Here is a 20,893-nt window from a genome sequence, read left to right as displayed (position 1 = left end):
TCTCCCTCACTTCATCTCCCCTCATCTTCTTAAGTTTATCGACCCCTCCTTTTCTTTGTTTCTCTTTTCTCCTATATCTTTTTGTTCATGCCATGGATTAAAGATTTTCGTACATGATTTCCCCTCGTCAGCTACGACTCAATAACCCTTCTCTTAATATATCGCGTCTCTCTCTCTCACCGGCATGGGCGTCGCCTGATAATAAGCTCGATTACCTGCCACGCGTGAAGGCAAAATCTGCTTAGACAAGAGGCCCTATTCTCGCTGACTTGGAAGGCTCCCTACTGGCACATCATCCCTTGCATATATGTACCTCATTATCACACCTTAACAGTTAATATAACCAGGTAGCTCAACTGCCCGAACAAACAAAACGTCCTTCAACTCCCTCTCTATAGGAAAACTGTAGACTGCAGGAGGGTCACCTTAAGTCTGCAGTCCACTGGGTTCAGGTTAGGATGAGCCTGGAGCCACAAGAACATCATCATCATCATCGTCAAAGTCGTAATACTCAGGGCGTAAGAAAATCCCTCAGGCCTCTTCCTAAGATCTTTGAAATCTCGTGGACTTGTGAATTTCCCTATGGCACCTCTCCCATAGCAGACGTAGGGTTGGAGAAGCAGGAGGAAAGAAAAGAAAGGACAGGATGAACAAACAAAGGTAGGAAGACAGGATGAACGAACAAAGGTAGGGAGAGTAAAGGTGAAAAATGAGAAATGTAACCTAGGAGAATGTGTGAACAGCATAGCTCGAGGAGAAGAGAGAGGAAGAGGCAAGGAGTGCAGACCGAGAGACAGGAAGAGGAGGGGGAAGAAAGGAAGAGAAGAGACTGGGAGAGAAAGAGAGAGAGGACGCAGCCAATAAGGGTCACAACAGGCAATGGCAAGACAGGATAATCGTCTTTGTGTTGTCTTATCTCTGCCTGTCTGTCCCTGGTGCGCTCTCTCTCTCTCTCTCTCTCTCTCTCTCTCTCCCTCTCGTTAATGATGCGGTATCCTGTTTCCGATTCCTTCTCTCCTCATTCATTTATTCATCAGGCACAGGTGTCTTTCAAGGCCTGTATTGATTAGGCCTTCATCTATTCCCACAAACACACACACACACACACACACACACACACACACACAATAACAATCTCTCTCTCTCTCTCTCTCTCTCTCTCTCTCTCTCTCTCTCTCTCTCTCTCTCTCTCTCTCTCTCACGGCCTGATAGCTTGGTGTGGGCTGGCGAGGATTGACATTTAACTCGGTAAGACCTTCATCACACCAGCCCGCCTCACAGATTTCCGGGCCAAGGATAGGGGATGGGGAGGTGGGGGAGGTGAGGAGAGGTTGGGGCGGGGTGCGGGAGGGGCGAGGGGTTGGGGCGGGTGGGGGAGGGGGGAGTAGGGGGATGGTAATAGGAGGAGAGGATGGGAGGAATGGATCTGAGATGGGTGAGGGGAAATGACAGTGATGGGGAAGAGACAGAAGAGGAACAATGAAGATGGGAGGGGAGATAGAGGGAAGGGAAGGACAGGATATAAGTAGAGAGAGAGGGAGAGACTCTCTGAAGGGTAAGGACGAATGAGGAGGGGAAATAGGAAGATGAGTGGAAGAAGGTGTGGAGGGGACAGGAAGAGGCAGAGGGGACATGATCGAGGGGAAGGGTGGTGAGAGGTCAAGGAAGGAAAATGGGTAAAGGAAGGAAAGAACGAGTGGAGAGGGGAGGGAGAAAATCAGCGAGGAGTGATTGGAGATGAGTGGAAAAGATGGAAAGATAAGAGGAGGAGGAAGGAAGAGGTGGAGAACAGAAAAAAGGGCGGAGGGAGAAAGCAGTGAGTAGCTTGTAAGAAGTGATGGGATAAGTAAAGTGTAATAAATCGTTCAATACAGAGACGGTCCCAGGAAAGGATGGTGTGGGATGCAAGGAGAATGGAGGTGACGATACGAAGCAAGAAAGAAAATGTCAGCTAAAACAGGGCAACAAAAAGCTGATGAAAGAATCCAGTGAAAGGAAAAATATGGTGTGAGATGCACGAAGGGAGTGACAAAAAAAAAAAAAAAAAAAAAAAAAAAAAAAAAAAAAACTATCCAACGTGTGAGAGAAGCTGTAAATAAGTGCAACAAATGAAAAAAAAACATAAACAAAGTAACGAGAAAGCCCAACGAAAGAAGAATGTGCGATGCTAGAACTGGTGGTAAAAAAAAAAAAAAGTTTGATGTGTAGGATGCAGAACGCGGTCATAAAAAAAAAATACAGGAAAGATCATTATCAGAATGGTTTGCGACATCAAAAGTATATGTCCAATGAAAGATAGATGTGAAGCACGAGAAAGGAGGATAAGAATGTGTCAGATAACAGTAAATGAACAAAGAATGACGTCAGACGACATAAAAAGCAGGTCCCCCCCCCCAAAAAAAAAAAACACGAAGACAGAAAGTGTACGAAAATTCCAGAAAAAACACCAAAGTCAAACGAGATCATGAGAGTATCGAACGTACGTGATAACGAAAATAAAACTAAAAACAAATGCCACTAGAAATCATGGGAAAGTCCAACAATGACAGGTTAATTAAAAGAACGTAACCAAACGCCAACTCAAACACTGAATTCACTGGACAGATAAAAAAAAGCGCAACGAAAAATGGAGAGAGAGAGAGAGAGAGAGAGGGGGGGGGGTTGCAAGAAGGGTTGGGCGTGATAAAAACAGTGTCTCAGGTTCGACAATATCACCAGGTAACAGGTTATGAGAGGCTGGATCCTCATATTGATTGGCCTCCTCTTCCTCTTGCCTGCCACGGACCCTCTTGCTCTACGATTATTTATTGCTTGTGTGTTCTTGATTGTGACTGTTTGTTTACTTATCTTGCTAGCCTCACACAAAACGCACACAAACACACTAAAACACACACACACACACACACACACACACACACACACACACACACACACACACACACATCAACCCAAACATGTGTCTGCCTTGGAACTAAGATTAGAGAGACGAATTAAGCAGAGGGAATCATTCATCACTCGAACCAGCTCTATGCCACATCAATGCCTCTCTTGTTCTAATTAAGCTTATTATCTGTTTAGTTGTCAGTCTGTTTGTCGGTAAATGTATGTCTGTTAAAGTCTCTCTCTCTCTCTCTCTCTCTCTCTCTTCCTCTATCACCCAACACATCAATATATTCCACTAAGGTTCCATACGTTATACATATTAAGTCACCCCAAAATCTGTCTTGAATTACTCTGTTGGACTGTTTAAGGAAATATGATGACCCTTACCCTCGCTACCATAGATATCCTAACACTCCTTCATTAGCGATTTATTTTGCTTGCTATGCCATATTGTCATCTTGAATGTCATTAATATTTTCTAACTGTATGTATGAGATTTAGGAATATGCAGATGTATCAAGCAACATAAATCGCTGATAAAGAGATTCCTGACACATAACCTGACTCCCCACGTGCCTCTCCACCTGCCTCTGCCTTCCCACGTACTGTACCTGCCCCTTGAAGCACACCTGAGCCCGCTGGAAATGAGGGAGGGTTGGGAGGCACAGGTGTGGTCACGCCATCCAGCCACCCTAACCCATATTTACATCCACACTACCCCATCCACTCACCCTAACCTCCACACCCTCATACACCACACATTCACCCCTACACTCTCTTATTCTCACACTTTATTCCCCATGTGATCACACCTTCACCCTTACACCCTCTTATCTTCACACCATCACCCTACACCCTCACATCCCCTCACTCTACCTCGAAACGTCTCTCTTAGGCTGCACAAAAATCATTTACAGGATGCACGACAGATATCTAAAATACAAAACTGCACTGAAGTTATTTAATTGCAACAATGAATAAAGAATAAGATCCTAAAACAGAAGGAGAAGAGTGGAAAGCTGTAGACATTGAAAAAGTAGTAATATGGAAAGAGAGAAAAACTGAAAACACAAACGTGAAAATCTAGAGATACTGACTTAAACACACACCAAATTTTCAGGACAAAATGCCAGCAACGGACTACATGCAAACACGACATTAGAATCAGGCTCGGGTTCTTCTAAATGCGAGGCGAACGAGCTAACCAATGCACCGCCGTCTGCTAGGCTTAGGGGAAAAATGTCGCGGTGAAAGGGTTAGATACAGCCTTCAATAACCCTTTTACTACTACAAATCTTCCCTAAACCGAGTAAAATCATCCGCTGGTAGGAGAAGCAGTAGTTGCAACCCCAGGCTCATCTGAATGTAAACCCAGTAGACCGCAGGCTGAAGTTGCCCTCCTCCTGCAGCTCACCATCCTCCCTTCGGAAATAGAGCGGGAGCTGAGAGAACTTCACCGTCCTGTCATATCGGTGCCACCACATGAAGGCGTTCCTCTCCAGCACCGGCAAAAAGAATAAAAACTGAAAATAGGTCAAAGTACTGAACGGAGTGAGAGATCTCGTTAGCCAAACATTAATATCATGATGGTTTTGATCTCTCCTCCAGACCCTTTGCACTGTCTAGAAACTACATCGTCCGAACTTCTTAAGAGATCTCGTTATACTAATTAATATTAATCAAGGGAGTTAGGAATCCCGCTCCATTACTTCCCCACACAGAACTGTAAATGAGATCCAGACTCTCATTATTCTTACTGATTAGTTTAACGAGATCCCTGCAAGTATCGACATGGTTTCCAGAGAGGGAAAAAGAACTATTGATCTGGGTTGTTAGCAGCTCTTGAAGCCTGGAAGCCATTTCGGGTACGGTTCACAAAAAACCATCAAAAGTCTCCTCTCCCCACACAACACTAACTCGAACACCACAACTCACACTCACCTCACTTCCTCCTACACCAAAACACTCCTGCAGTAAACTTACATACGCATCACACTAACCCGTTACACTTACACCCAAACGCTCATTATAAGTCATGCTATACTCAGCCACCACTCACTCATGTATCCAACACAACAAACTCTCTTACACTCAGGCCTCTCACGCCCAAACACCACTAACTCAGACACCCCTTGTGCATTCTTTTTCACCAAGACAATTAACTCACACACCCATCCCATATCCTTCTACACCCAAATCTTCTTACAGTTCCACCTATGTTCAAATACCACTAACTCATACACCTACTACGATTCATCCACACCCATACAACCCAAATCACAGATACACAAGCCTTCTAAGCTGAAACACCACTAACTCACACTCACCTCACCTCCTCCTACTCCTAAACACCACTACCATGAAAACACCCCCAGGGTCTTATCCACGTCCACGAGAGAGTCACCTACAATGTTCCACGTAATTTGACTAATGGCCGGGAACAATCACTTAATTATCACACTGAGGATGCTTTGTAAATACGCCTCTTGTCTCATTTTCTTAAGCACTAAATGACCTGACAGGTATCAAGGCATTTGAAGCGTACCTAGAGATGTTTTCCGATTTCCTCTTCCCCTGAGGGCCAAAGGTGACGTTAAGTTAATGAACTGGGTGTTTGTTGATGAGTAGGGATGGTGTAGCAAAGAGAAGAGGGATCTGGGTTAATCCTCTCACAGTCAAGACAACTCTAGTACTGTATCTCAGCTGATGCCAAACAATTTTATTCTTCTGAGTCAAAGGAGCCTGAGAGAGAGAGAGAGAGAGAGAGAGAGAGAGAGAGAGAGAGAGAGAGAGAGAGAGAGAGAGAGAGAGAGAGAGAGAGAAATCCATTCCCAGATAACTGTGACCTCGACTGCAGACCACAATCCTAATCAATCATTTTCGGATCTGATGATTCATTGTTGGGACTGTGGAGGAAAAATAGTTTATAAAGAAGAGGGCAATTCTCTCTCTCTCTCTCTCTCTCTCTCTCTCTCTCCTTTCATTAACCACTCTTCTGATTTGTCGTTGTCGCCACTGCCCTGAGGAGACGGACAGGCAATTGCGTTGAGTGTGTGTGTGTGTGTGTGTGTGTGTGTGTGTGTGTGTGTGTGTGTGTGTGTGTGTGTGTGTGTGTGTGTGTGTGTGTGTGTGGTAATGTCTCTTTTTCACTTTCACAAATAGTGGTCGCTGAAAAATCCTTTTTTTTCTTTTCGCTCATTAAGCTCTGTGATGTGTAGTTGCATTTTGATGAGTTTTTTCTTTTCTTTTTTTGTTTTTTTCGTCGAATATGAGGCAGGTAGAACGATCATATTGTGAGAAACGGTGGTTCGCAATGTACGTATACGATTCATACATAAATATATACATACACAGGTTACATACATTCATACATACACGCACACGTTCAATGGCTGACAGACAAACAAACAGAAGGACAGGTAGAAAGACAAGAACAGACAAATAAATTAAGAAACAAAGCTGCATCGAAGGAGACAGATGGATTTTTTTGGTCTCGTTTTTTTCGTGTCGTTTTTTGCAATATATACAAATAAGAATAGTCTGAAAGCCGTATTGAGAAGCATTCGAGCGTGACTGACGAACAAGAATATAGTATGTTTGATGTCCTGCCCTCCTTCATTTATTCTTTTTTCTTCTCCTTGTCTCCCTTTCTTCTTCTTCTCTTCTCTCTTCTTTGGTTCCTTGTCTTTCATCTTTTCCGTATTATTTCCATCGTTTCCTGTTTTTTCTCTTATTTTTTCTTCATTTCTCTTCTCTTTTCTTCTCATTTATTATTTATCACTTCTTTTTTTCATTTATTTTCCTATCCTCTAAGCCTCTCTTCTCTTCTCTGTACTTTGTCCTTCTCTTCTCGTTTCTCTTCACTCCTCTCCTGTCTCAAAGGCATCTTAAAGTGCTAATAACTCCTCCATCTGTGCTCCTCATGCCTCCACGCTCCTCTCTTCTCAACCCCTCTCCTCTCCTCCACTCTCCTCCCTAAATCTCTTCTCATCTCTCCTCACATCCTGTCTCTCCTCTCTCACAATGGTCTCTTCACATACCAGTAACTCCCTCGCCTCTACTCCTCATCCCTCTCCTCTCTTCTACTCTACTCCTCTCACTCATTCACTCCTCTCCTCTCCTCTCCTCTCCTCTGTACCCAAGGCATCATCATGTACCAATAACCCCTTCGTCTCTACTCCCTATCTCAACAACCTCTAGGCTCTGACTGCTGGGTAGATGAATGGACGGCTAAGACAAGCGAATGAAATGGTGGATGAATGGATGGATGAATGTACGGGTTAGGACGAGAGAGGATGGGTGGATGGATGAATGGAAGGACAGGACACAAGTGGATGGATGGCTAAATGAATGGGCTAGGGCAACATTCCGTGGATAGGCAGATTTTTTTTTTTTTTATGCAGAAAGGAACAACCCAACAATCGAAAAACTTGGCCTTCCCTAAGTAAACCTGGAGACAAAATAATCGAGAGCCAAATAATAACGTAGGATTGATGGAAGCAAAGCAACAATAAATACCCTAATCAGAGAAAACTCCAAGATAAGGCTGGGTGTATGACGGGGATGCATGACGTCACCTTGGCTATACATATCGAAGGGAAAACGAGGAAAATCACGGCATATTCAGAGACGATATAATGTAAAGACAAGATGCATAGACTGGGTGAGAAACTTCCTAAATAAAATGAGGATAAACAGCTCAGTCTGGATTTCAGGCATATCACATAAGACAATATTAAAGTGATGGCAGCAGTTTTATGTTACGGTAATCGATGTACGAGTAATAGTGATGTCACCTGCTGATGTCAGAATCATGGAATGTCATGGAACTTCATGTTAAAGGGGTTAATATCTAAGAAAGTATGTAAGCAGTCGTAAGGCAATCCATGTCTAAGTAATAATGTCAGCAGCTGATGTTAGAACGACAGATCCCTGGAGGAATTCACGTCACATCACTCGACACATAGAGTTCGCCTTAGAAACGTAATGTGTCTGATCTACTCTCTCCCAGGAGAAGAGAACAATAGACCTGTTGACTGTGATGAGTGTGACTTAACAAGCGACCGTCTGACTGCAGCGATGACTGTTAGAGCGTGACACAAGGGGAGTGTGATGATATAATTGGCAAGTTGTTGGCACCCATTGTTTCACTCACGGGAGTCTAACTGGGTAGTTAGCAGAGAGGAGGTGGTGGGAGGGTGAGGAGGACTGTGGTGAATGAGAGAGTAGATGGAATGACGATTGAATGACTGACTAATTAAACACACTGTAAAATATATGCAAAATTTTAACAATTTGTATATCCAGACATCACGATCGGCTTGCATGTGTATGAGTATATGCGTGTATGTATGTGTGTATGTATGTGTAAGTGGTATCCTCGTACTCAGGAGGCTTTTCAGAACCTCTTGTCTGTCTTTCATTTCTGCATACGGTGTGTTATTTTTCCTTTTGTGTTATTTGCGCCAAGAACGTCTATATTTGAAACTACTGATGCACAGGGACAACAACCAGCAAAGGAAAATGATGTAGTAGTTTCTAAGGATACGAAGACAAGTAAAAAGTAAAAAGATTAACAGTAAAGATGGAGCAAAGAAAAAATAAAGAAATCGAAGGAAGAGTTGAAAAAAACCCATGTCGATGGTGCCGCCATAATGACTTTACCTCGAGCCTGATAAATTTGTTTGCCACGCCGCTGAAGGGGGGTAGAGGACGTGGAACAGGAGAGGGGAGAAGGGGAGGGGGAGGAAATGCAGGAGGGGAACGAAATGGAGAGAGAGAGAGAGAGAGAGAGAGAGAGAAGTGGGTTTGGTAGTAGAGGGGAGTTTAAGGAGTGCTGGGAGTAGAATTGGTCGTGGTGGCGTTTAGGAGAGACACAAGGGAGACCAACAGAATGGGGAGGAGGAGGGAAGGAAGAAAGGAAAGGAGGAGAGTAGGGAAGGAGGGAAAAGAGAGAAAAGTTGGGGCTGGGAGAATAAAGGAGAACAAGGGGAGAAGGAAGAAACGGGGAGGAAAGAGCAAAGAGGGGAGAGGAAGGGGGGGAAACGGATGAAGGAGTTGATGGAGAAGAGAGAGAGAGAGAGAGAGGTAAGAACGAATAACAAAGAGAAAGAAAGATGACAATGAGTAGATAAGGAAATGGTGAGAAAATATATCTGAAAAAATAAAAAGAACTACTTGGAAGGTGCGAAAGATAAGAACAAGCTTGTGATGAAGAATGCCAATAAGCGAGAAAGATATATAAGGAGACAAGGGGAAGGGTGATGAAAGAATGCATAATTAGAATGACGGAGGGCAGAAGAGAGAAAAGAAAGCGAACTGGAATGAGAAGAAAGAAAAGAAAAAGAATGAGAAGACAAATGAGCATGAGGGAAGCAGGGGAAGAAGGCGAAGAAAGACTGATAAAATGTAAGAGGAAGAGGAATAAAAGCTGAGAGAGAAGAGGAAATAAAAACGTGGAAAGGTAAAGATGGCGATAAATAAGGGAGATAAGACGCGTGAGGAAACAGAATGGCTGGAAAACTTTTTAGCTTTCAAGAAGGACGAGACGAATGGGTTCTCACTGAGCAGGGGAGGAGATGGGAGTGACAAGCCTGACAGAGGGGGTGAAGGGAGGGAGGGATGAGAGGGATAGGGCAGGGAAAGTAGGAAGAAGGGGAGGGGAAGAAGAAAATATGAGAGGTGGGGGAGTGGAAGGAAAAGGGAAGGAGAGAAACGGTAATGAAGGATAGGATATGAATGACAACCATGAAAGGGGAAAGGGAAAGTGGTATGGGAAGGAAGGAGAGAATGGAGGAAAGAGGCAGTGAGGGAAATAAAGGGAAGGAAGAGGAGGAAGGAAAAAGAACGAGAGGCGGAAGTACGTGGTGAAAAGGCAGAGGAGTGACAAGCATGAAATGGGATATGAAAGGGATAGGAGGGGAGGAAGAAAGGGGGGTAGGAGGTACAAAGTGAGAAAAAATGGAAGGGAGAGGGAGAGGAGAAAGGGAGAGTAGGAGACGTAGAAGAAGGTGATAAGGTGGGTGAGGAAAAGGGAGAAGTGACAAGCACAAAAGGGGAAGTGAAAGGGAAGGAGGGAAGAAAGGATGAAGGAAGCAGAGGGGAAGTTAGGTGAGGAAGAGGGAAGAGGAGAGAAAGAAACGGGTCGTGAGGAGAGGAGGCAGCGTGACAGGCTTGAGAGGGGAGCTGAAAGGGGATGAGAGGTAAAGAGGTGAAGGACGTAAAGAGTAAACGAGAGATGGAAGAGTAAAGGAGAAGATTGTGAGGAGCAGAGAGAGGGTTATAGAGAAAGTGAAAGACAGAGAGGGAAGGAGAAAGAAAAGGAGAGGGAAAGGGAAAAACTGGAGACAGGTAAAGAGATCATGAGAAAAAAAAGTAGATTCAAATGAGGGTGTAAATGAAGACATAAAAAAAATGGAGAAGATAATGGAGAAGAAGACAAACCAGATTAGAGAGAGAGAGAGAGAGGAGAAAGAGAGAGAAAGAGGGGGAGAGAGAGACATTACTTCTTCAGAACCCATCAGTCCGATTGTCCATGTCTTTCCTCCTCCTCTCTCTCTCTCTCTCTCTCTCTCTCCATGTCTCCCTTCCTTCCTCCTATTTCCTCATCACTTCCCTCTTTCCCTGTTACCCTGCTTTCATTCCCTTCTTCCTTCTTCTCGTCTCTCACTCTCTCCTCCTTCCTTCTTCCTTTTCTTCCATCCATATTCTTCCCTCCCACCCTCCTCCTCCTCCTCCTTTTTCTTCCTTCCTTTCTTCTTTCCCTCCTCAGTCCTTCCTTCAGTCTTTTCTTCCTTCCTTTCTTCTTTCCCTCCTCAATCCTTCCTTCTTTCTTTTCTTCCTTCCTTTCTTCTTTCCCTCCTCAATCCTTCCTTAATTCTTTTCTTCCTTCCACCTGTCTCTCCTACCTATCTTTTGCTTCGTTCTCCTTTTCCCTTCCTCCCACCTTCTCTCCTTCCTTCCCTCCTTCCTTCCTTCCTGCCTGCCTGCCTGCCTGCCTTCCTTCTTTTCCCTTATCCTTCCTCTTTCCATATTTTTTCTTACATATTGTGCAAGAAATTTGTCAATGCATTTGGGAACAGGAAGTGCTGCCGTGCGACGTATGTGTCAAATGTGGCAGTGTTAGGTGTGGCAATATGAAGTGTGGCAGTGTAAGATGTGGCAGTGTAAGGTGTGGTAGTGTGTGTGTGGCAGTGTGAGGTGTGGTAATGTGAGGTGCGGCAGTGTGAGTTATACCAGTGTGGAGTGTGGCAGTGTGAAGTGTGGTAGTACGAAGTGTAGCTGTGTTCGGTGTGGTAGTGTGAGATGTGGCAGTGGGAGGTGTGGCAGTGGGAGGTGTGGCAGTATGGAGTGTGGCAGTGTGAGGTGTGGCAGTGTGAGGTGTGGTAGTGTTAGGTGTGGCAGTGTGAGGTGTGGCAGTGTGGAGTGTGGCAGTGCCCAATACTAAACAGTGGCTTCTCTGATGTCTTTATTTTCCCACTCCATCTGTTTCTTATCTGATCCTGTACCCCGTGGCTGTTTCTCTTCTCTTAAACTTGTTACCTCGGATACCACTTGCTCTCTCTCTCTCTCTCTCTCTCTCTCTCTCTCTCTCTCTCTCTCTCTCTCTCTCTCTCAATTATCTACGGTATTCTACATTGTTTTCTTATTCACACTGTAAATTATATCCAGTTTAAGACTAATCAATACTGAGTAACTTCTTGAAATGGCTTAAAACACGAGAAAGGAAACATACTGAGTGATTGCTATTAGGATCGTAAGCGCCACTTTTTTTGTAAGCCTAATTCGGAAAATTTTCTATAGTTTGGGTACTTCTTCGGCTTCTAAGCATTTCGTATGTACTTAAATGACTTGCATTATTAACGAAGGAAAGAAATGAATGAATTAATGAAGGAAGGAAGGAAGGAAGGAATGGAAGGAGTGTGGCAGGGAGAGGAGGAGGAAAGAAGTGAAAATGGATGCTAGCATAAAGTACGCTTTTATACCAGTTTCCATTAATTTCAGAGTTTTTCTACTTCTTTTGATGCAATACAGGTGATCTCCACGTAATCCATATTATCCTTGACCGACTTTTTGACCAAGATATCACTGCTGCATGTCTCCTTGTTTCACTGCCCTACTGATCACGTCATCTATCATTGCTTTTCACTCTTCCCCCTTGAATCAGTCACACCAGGCGATTAACTATTACTATATTAGGTATTTCCTTTTCCATTTTCATATACACTCTTCATGAATAATCCTCAGAACTTCATAAACCCAAAATTCGGAAGTTCCAAAAGAGGTTTATCCGAATATTTCCCGCCGAAGTTATGATGTGGGTCCTTGTTCAGAGTTTACCCGGAAAAAGTTTGTGGGATAATGCTTGGGACTGTTTGGCCGGAGCGAGCGAGGCCACCACCTAAAAAGTACTTAAATTCATCTTAAAAATCACCTTAAAATATTTCTTCCATGTGGCTTTGTAGTTTTCAGTCTGTTTCACAATGCTCAGGTGGGAAAAATAAAGCCAAAAATAATAATTGGGACTCCCATTTAAATTTTTTTTTTTCGATGCATGTAATTTTTTGGTTTTCAGTTCTAGGTATGGGGTCGGTTAATTTTTTCCCACTCTGTATGTGAACAAAAAGAATTCGAGGCTGATAGTTTGCAAAAATATTGTATCGAAAAGAAAAATGGGCAAAAAAGGAAAAAACAAATCTTGATCCGTTCACTTCGAGATGCCAGGGTACATTTCGCTTAAATCCCTGGAGCCTTAGGTAGTGGGAAAGACTGACTGAGGAAGACAGTAAGAAAAAGTGTGTGTGTGTGTGTGTGTGTGTGTGTGTGTGTGTGTGTGTGTGTGTGTGTGTGTGTGTGTGTGTGTGTGTGTGTGTGTGTGTGTGTGTGTGTGTGTGTGTGTGTGTGTGTGTGTGTGTGTGTGTGTGTGTGTGTGTGTGTGTGTGTGTGTGTGTGTACAAATACTTCAAGGTGGGGGGGTGGAACCAAACAACAATTTACCTCCTTATCTCGTTAAGGTGGTAAGGAAAGAAGGTGAAAGGAGGTGAAGGTGAGTGAGGACAACAATAATAATTCCTGTTGTTGCTATGGTCCCTTGGCTCATATCCTTGTGTACCCATGGACTGCAGAAAGCCAGACAGTGCCAGAAACTTTTGCCATGTCGAAGGATTGTGTGTGTTGGGAGAATGAGGCACAGACACAAATGTTCGCCTACTACTCCACTGCCTCTACTTCACACTCGAGGCATGTCCGTCACTTCCCTCCCTGACGCATCATACCAAAGAGAATCATCTATGGACAAAGAAGCATACCAAACCTCTCTAAACTTAGAAACAACAGCCCACAAGGAGAATCAGAAGTAGGGGGTGATTCTTAGGAATTTTAGCCACAGGAAGCTAAACAGACGAGATGAAAAATAAGGCTAAAATATATCTCCAACGACGCATAAGATGAAAGTTGTTGTAGTGTAGGTGTGGCATTAAAGTAAGGCCAGATTAGGGTGTTTGTGAGTCGTATTGTTCTCTGTGTAATTTGTGCTAACTGGAGATGCACTGCAGTGATATTCTGGACGATCTCATGCTTTATATCTGAGTAGACTAAAAAAGGCGATAAATTCAGTCAGTTATTACACAGGATATCATTTCCTCCTCAACGAAGTTACTCTGCGATACAAAATAATCTGTTAAGTTGAGAAAGAGAGAGAGAGAGAGAGAGAGAATTACACAGTTTTTGTTGATACAAGTGCCCATGGTTCACGTGTGTGCAAATATAAATATACAAACACAGGTACACATATACATACAAATTTACATACACGCTCACTCTACCATTGCTCTGACACTCTGACAAACAAATATTCCCCGATGGGAGGCTGACAAGTGAGGGGGAAGAGGCAGGGAGTACAAGCAGAGGGGTAGGCGAGGGAGGGAGGCAGGAGGGAGAGGTGAAGGGAGACGCATGAGAGGGGAAGGCAGGAAGGGGAAGTGAAGGGAGACGCAGGAGGGAATTACGGGAAAACATGGGCAGGCAGCTGGGAGAGGCAGAGGTGGAGGCAGAGGAGAGGAAGAGAGGGGAGACAGGGAGGAAAAAAGGGACAGGTAGAGGGGGAAACTGAGGGAGAGGCAGAGGAGGCGACAGGGGGAAGCAGAGGAAGGGGAAGAGGGGGAGGCAGAAGTGGGAGGCAGAAGACAGAAGGTGAGGCAAAGGGGGAGACAAGGGGGAAGCGGAGAGAGAGACAACGGGGTAGGCAGAGGTACAGGCAGTAGGGAAAGAATGAGAAGACACGGGGGAGTGAGGCACAAGGAGAGAGATGGAAGGAGAGACAGAGGGGAGAAGGGGAGGAGTGAGACAGAAAGAGAGGAATGAGGAAGAGGAAAAGAAGGGGGAAGACTGGAGATGGAGAGAGAGTGGGGAAGCACGAGAGGTGGAGGGAGTTTTTTTTTTTTTTTTTTTTATGCAAGGAAGAAGGAACCAAAGGCCATGAGCCCGCCGTAACAGTTCCCTCCAAGAGAAAAACAAAATACAATAGAGAGCCAAATTCAAGATCCGATCATTTTGAGATGCCTGGACACACTACGTTTGAAAGACTGGAGATCATAGGCAGGAGGAAATACAGACAGAGGGAGACAGTTCCAGAGCTGACCTGTTGCATAAATGAAAGACTGGGAGTAACGGTTAACTCTTGCATTAGAGAGTTGGACAGAAAAGGGATGAGAGTTTGCTGCCAGACGGGTGCTACGCGCCCGTCGTAGAGGTGGAGGAATGCAAGCAGACAGTTCAGAGGAGCAGTGACCATTAAAGTAGCGATAGAAAAGAGATAAAGATGCAACAGTGCGGCGAAGAGACAGAGGTTGAAGGGAGTCAGTAAGAGGAGGAGAGTTAATGAGACGAAAAGCCTTTGACTCCACCCTATTGAGAAGAGCTGTACGTGGGGAGCCTCCCCACACATGAGAGTTGTACTCCACACAGGGGCGGATAAAACCCCTGTATAGAGTCAACAATTGTGCAGGGGTAAAGAAAGAGCGGAGTCGGCTTAGCAAACCCAATCTCTTGGAAGCAGATTTTACAAGAGATGTAATATGATCTTTCCAAGATAAGTCCCGAGTAAATGAAACCCCAAGCATGTTCAAGGATGATGCAGGATTAATCTGAATATTATTAAACATTAGTGGGTATACCTGTGGAAGATTTTGTCGGGTTGATAGGTGTAAGAACTGAGTCTTAGATGCATTAAAGACAACCATATTATTTTTACCCCAGTCAGAGATACGAGCCAAGTCAGACATTAGGTGTGCCATAGCCTCATCCCTTGTTTCTTGAAGTAACTGTTGAGATGGGCGTTGCGGGAACCGAATGGAAAGATGAAGGGTGGAGTCATCAGCGTATGAGTGGATAGGGTTAGATGTACAGCTTAGAAGATCATTGATGAATAAAAGGAAGAGAGTTGGTGATAGGACAGAGCCCTGAGGAACACCACTGTTGATAGATCTAGGAGAAGAACGATGGCCGTCTACGACAGCGGCTATAGAACGACCAGAAAGGAAGCTAGCGATGAAGGCACAGATAGAAGGATAGAAACCGTAGGAGGGACTTGAAGACGTGGCTGAGGAGAAGGGTGGCAAGTGAAATGAATAAGAGGAGAAAAAGAATTACGAGGAAAAAGACAAATATAGAAGACAGGCAGAAGATGACAGGAAAGAGAAACTGGGAGAGGCAGACTGGAACAAAACAGGCAGGGTGAGGCAGAGGTGACGTAGGGAGTGCCAAGCAGGGTGAGGAGGACGGGGTGAGCGAGGAGAGGTAGGTAGGAAGTTAGAGAGACGTAGGGAGAGGTAGGAAGGAAGGAAGGGAGAGGCAGGGATAAGCAGGGAAAGGTGGGTTGGGAGGGAGGAAAGGATGGAGGCTGACGTTTGACATATTCGTGGCAAAACTTTCCCGGGTCATCAGTTGTTGAAGATCATGGCCCTAGGAGGCTGGCAGGCAAAAAAAAATAATTCATCTGATATTGTGGCGAAAAATGTATGAAAATCTAGCAAGGTCTTGGTGTAAAACTGTATGAACTCACCGACTACTGCGGCAAAAAATGTATGAATATTTGGATGATTCTTGCAGCAGATGATGAAGGACAAGCGCTCGGTGAAGGAAAATGTATGAAAGACTCTCAGGTGTGGATGTGTGGAAGTCTAATGTGTAAGAAAGTGTAAATAAATGACAGGTGTTATAGACGTAAAATTCTCAGGTGATATGAGAATGTGTGGAAAGCTTTCAGGTGGGATGAAACTATATGACAAACGGCTAAGTATGCCAGAAAGGTATAAAACATTCTCAGATGTGGCATGAATGTGAAATAACTTACATGCGTGAATTTTTTTTGAAGTTCAGTGCTGCAATAACGTATGAAAAAACCTGAACTGTGGTAAAATGCATTAAAAGTCATTGAGAGAGAGAGAGAGAGAGAGAGAGAGAGCGCCTCCCATGCCATCCTGTTTTTCTGGGATAGTTTGGGGTGCGTGAGATCCCCGCTACTGGGCCTGACATTTAGAGGGTCCCGCACTGGCTGAATATTTTAGCGTGGAGGGATGCACGCTGCCTTCACGCTATTTCACGAATCTTATCGTTTTCTCGCACGTGGACGATAACTGAAGTCTATGTAGTAACCCCTCACGTCTGGGGGGTTTCTCTCAAGCTGAAAATCGTCTGGAATCACCTAGAATATATAAAGTTGATGGACTGATGGGTTCATGTGGCATAATTTCAATCTCTTCTCCCGTGGGTGTCTATTTTAAGGTGAATATAATCCTTTGTAGTTAGCCAGAATAAGGTATACGTCCTCGGAGAGAAGTACTTAACCTCCTCTCCCTCCTACCAACACTCCCTCTACTCCTACACACCCTCTATCTACACCTACACACCCTCTACCCCGACACACACTTCCTCTACCTCCTACACACTCTCCCTCCTGCCTCTTCTACCTCCAACACTCCCTCCATCCATCCTCTCCTACCTCCAACTTTTCCCACACTCGCACCAAACTTCTCTCCCTCCCCTCCCCTTTTCCCCTCTTTCTCCCTCTCCCTCTCCCCTCCCCTTCCCTTTTCCCCTCTTTCTCCCTCTCCCTCTCTCCTCCCCTCCCCGAGAAAGTTTCACAGTAATTACCACGGAAACCTCCTCTTCCTTTCCTATCGACCCACCCAATCAACTTCTCTCTCTCTCTCTCTCTCTCTCTCTCTCCCCACTCCACAATTCATTACCCCTTCTTCCTCCATCCCACTAAAACAACTCAGGCACCCCCAACCCATTCCACTCCTATTTGTCAAATCCCTCTTCCCACTCCACTTCTTCCTAGTATCACCTATGACTACTATGTCCAAGCAGGCATCACTCCACCCCACTCCACTAAGCTTTATCCCTCCCCACCCCTTCCTAGTATACCGTATCACTCCCCCCACTTCATCCATCTTCCCACTATCCCATTCCCCAATGTCCTGCTCCCCACTCCGTCCCTCTCTCCACTTCATTCCTCTCCCCAATCCATCCCTCTCCCCAATCCATCCCTCTCCCCAATCCATCCCTCTCTCCAGTCCATCCCTCCTCTCACTCCATCCCTCTACTCACCCCATGCTGTTCCTTCCACCCGCTATTTCCCCTCTCCCCACTGCACCCCTCTCCGCATCCCACTCCCCCCACTCCGCCTTACTAGTGATCCTCAAGTATCCACCATCAAACTACAGATCTGGAGATGCAAATGACGTGTGCGTGTTTTGAAAGGGGCGAGCGACGAGCCGGGGAAAATGTTGACGAATGTGGGTGTGAGTGTGGGTGTGGGGGCAGGGCGGGAGGGAGGAAAGGAGGGGGGAGAGTAGAATGGAGGGAGAAGGGAGTCAGGAGGGGGAGAAGGGAAGAAGGGAGAGTATGGAAAGAGGAAATGGGGAGCTGAGAGGAAGGAAAGGAAGCGAGAAGGAAGGGGAAGTGGGGAGATGGGAGGAAGGAGTGAAAGGAGTAGGAAGGGAACGAGGTAGACTGGAGGAGGGATTGATTAGGAGAGAGGAAGAGGAAGGGCAGGTGCTGTGTGTGTGTGTGTGTGTGTGTGTGTGTGTGTGTGTGTGTGTGTGTGTGTGTGTGTGTGTGTGTGTGTGTGTGTGTGAGACTGAGACAGAGAGAGAGAGAAGAAGGTGAGACGTAACAGTATCGAGAGTGAAGGAAAGTAAATCAACATCATCATCATCACTAATTTTTTTTTTTTCCCTATGTGGATGGGGTGACTTACGATCCGGAAAACAAGGAAAGAGGAAGTGTGAATGCGGAACAACCATCAATAGCGCCCCTAGTGAAATGGGCCATACACTCATTTGCACTCGATTGAAGACCCCGGAATCCCTGCCCTCGCCCCTACCTCACAGAAACACCGCCGTCAAAGGCACATGCATTTTTATTTTTTCAATAGTGTTCTTTAAATCTGTTTTTTGCCCAATTTTCAGAACGCCTTATCATTTATATCCATTCTTTTTTCATGTGATTAACATTGTAGCCGATGAGAGAGACAGAGAGATAGATAGATAGACAGACAGATAATGTAGATAGAAAGATACATGATAGATTATACGGACAGACAGACAGACAGATAGACACAGATACACAGAGAAACTGACGGGGAGAAATATAGATACAAATCATTTTATCATTATCATCCTTCTCTGTCTCCGCGTGTGATGATGTGGACAAGTCTGTAATCTCTTAAAACTTGTCATTCATTTTCAAGTCCATTTTAAATACAGAGGATGAGTGAGAATACCATTAATTTGATTACTAAGAAATGGTGAACTAACTAGGAAAGCTCTCTCTCTCGCTCTCTCTCTCTCTCTCTCTCTCTCTCTCTCTCTCTACCAATTAATACTGTCAATCAACGTATCTATTTACTTAACTCCCCACCTATGTCTACCTACTTACCTACCTACCAACCCATCAATCTGTCCATCTATCCATCCATCTATCTATTTATCTATCTATCCATCTATCTAACCACTATTTTCTCTCCCCCTCAGGTGTGGTCGGCTCTCAGGTAACCTTTGATGAGAGAGGTGACGGTCCAGCTCGCTATACCATCTACAATTATCGCAGAATCGCCGGGACTAATATCTACAACTACAGTGTGAGTATGATAGATAGATAGATAGATAGATAGATAGACAGATAGATGGATAGACAGATAGATAGAGAGATATAGGGATAGACAGAGGTAAATGTAGGTATATAAATTGAAAGACAGAGTGATTGACAAATGGGACGTATACCTGAGAGAGATTGGTTGAGGAAGAAATGGAAAAAGAAAACGAAATAGCTGAGAATGTGTGTGTGTGTGTGTGTGTGTGTGTGTGTGTGTGTGTGTGTGTGTGTGTGTGTGTGTGTGTGTGTGTGTGTGTGTGTGTGTGTACCATCAGCCAGCACCACTGTATGTAAACGTTTCATCCACCACGCCTCACTGACTTTATCCCTGGGGGGGTGGGGTGAGGGAGCATGTAACTCACCTCTTTGAAGTGTGAAGCTCGGGCACTCTCCATCATCACCACACTCTCCACCAAATTCCATCACCACACTCCATCACCACACCACATCACCACCACATTCTCAATAACCTCCACACCCTCCACCATCACACTCCACCACACCCATTTCACAGCTCTCTCACCGCACCACACTCATCACCACACTGTCCCTCACTACCACACTCCATCACAACATTTTTCATCGCTACATCCCCCATTACAATTCTCTCCATCACCACATTCTACAACTTTCTCCCTCTCTCTCTCTCTCTCTCTCTCTCTCTCTCTCCCTCTCTCTCTCTCTCATTTTCGCACCATACTCATTTTCTCACTCTCCATGTTAAACGACGCCAAACTTCATCAAACTGTGTCACACTTCTCATTTTCGTTCCCATCATCTCTCACCCTTTTTTCCGCTCATCACACTCATTTTTTCATCAACATTTTCCACCAAACACTCCTCAGCGCGCACGCACACACACACACACACACACACACACACACACACACACACACACACAAAACCTCCTACGTACAGACTCACCGACTGACCAACAGCGACCCGCCTACCTACGTGCCAACTAACTTTCCTGCAGTACCTACTAAGCTATATGACTACCTACCAGCTTTTCCTACCCACTGACCGACTGACCTACTTACCTACCTATTTCTAACTGACCTACTTACCTACCTACTTCTGCCTACCTACCTGGAGAACTGAGAATGTTACCTATGACTCTGCTACTTCCTGAATATCCGCCTCATCTACATCAAATATTTTTCACGTTGATATTTCTCGTTCTTTGACAGTAAGGGATTTGGCAGCCATATGAGTGAAGGTAAAAACGTATATTCATGCACTCCCATACACTATTTATTTTGTATTCTAACTGAAAGATCTGGTAGTTAAATGAGAAAGCAAAAACACAGATTCACGCACACCTGTCGGCTACCTCATTTTAATTTGACTGTGAAAGACTGGCTTGCTATATGAGAATGCAAAAAAGAATATACATGCTCTCCTACACACAGCTGTATGTTCACTCTCGCCTGAAATGTTAGGTCGCTACATGAGAAGGCAAAATCGTGTACACATTCATTCCTATGCATGATTTACGCTGAGGGACAGTTTGTTAATGTGGGCCTCAAAGGTGCCAAAGAAAAAAGATTTGGAATGTCGCTAGGCAAAAAATATATATAAATAAATAAAGTTTCAGATATCAAAGGAAAAAGAAAAAATCCAGATCTCTCCTACATCATTAAAATAATGAAAAAAAAAAAAAAAATCAGAGAACATAGTGACACAAGAGCTAAGGTGGCATGCATCACCAGCTCAACCACTACCACCCGCTAAGCTACCACAAACACTACAACTAGAACTGCCAACATCACCGCCGCCACCAAAACTACCACAACTCTTACTACCACCACAACCACCAGTACAACTACCACCACTGCTACGACCACCACAA

General features: G+C 44.7%; 1 protein-coding gene across 1 annotated transcript in view; it reads left to right on the top strand.

Annotated features, from left to right (window-relative positions):
* mGluR (metabotropic Glutamate Receptor) overlaps positions 1 to 20,893 on the top strand; it is a 350,025-nt gene that overhangs the window by 268,217 nt on the left and 60,915 nt on the right. The window contains exon 6 of the mRNA XM_080278811.1: positions 18,921 to 19,027. Coding sequence (XP_080134937.1) covers positions 18,921 to 19,027 — 107 coding nt within the window. The remainder of the gene's footprint in view (positions 1 to 18,920; positions 19,028 to 20,893) is intronic.

The sequence above is a fragment of the Coenobita brevimanus genome, chromosome 75 (genome assembly GCF_032717465.1).
Source record: "Coenobita brevimanus isolate Jiangsu-jjx chromosome 75, ASM3271746v2, whole genome shotgun sequence".
Taxonomy (NCBI): Eukaryota; Metazoa; Arthropoda; class Malacostraca; order Decapoda; family Coenobitidae; genus Coenobita; species Coenobita brevimanus.
Note: the sequence above shows the minus strand (reverse complement) of the source record. Positions and strands in the feature narration are given on the sequence as shown.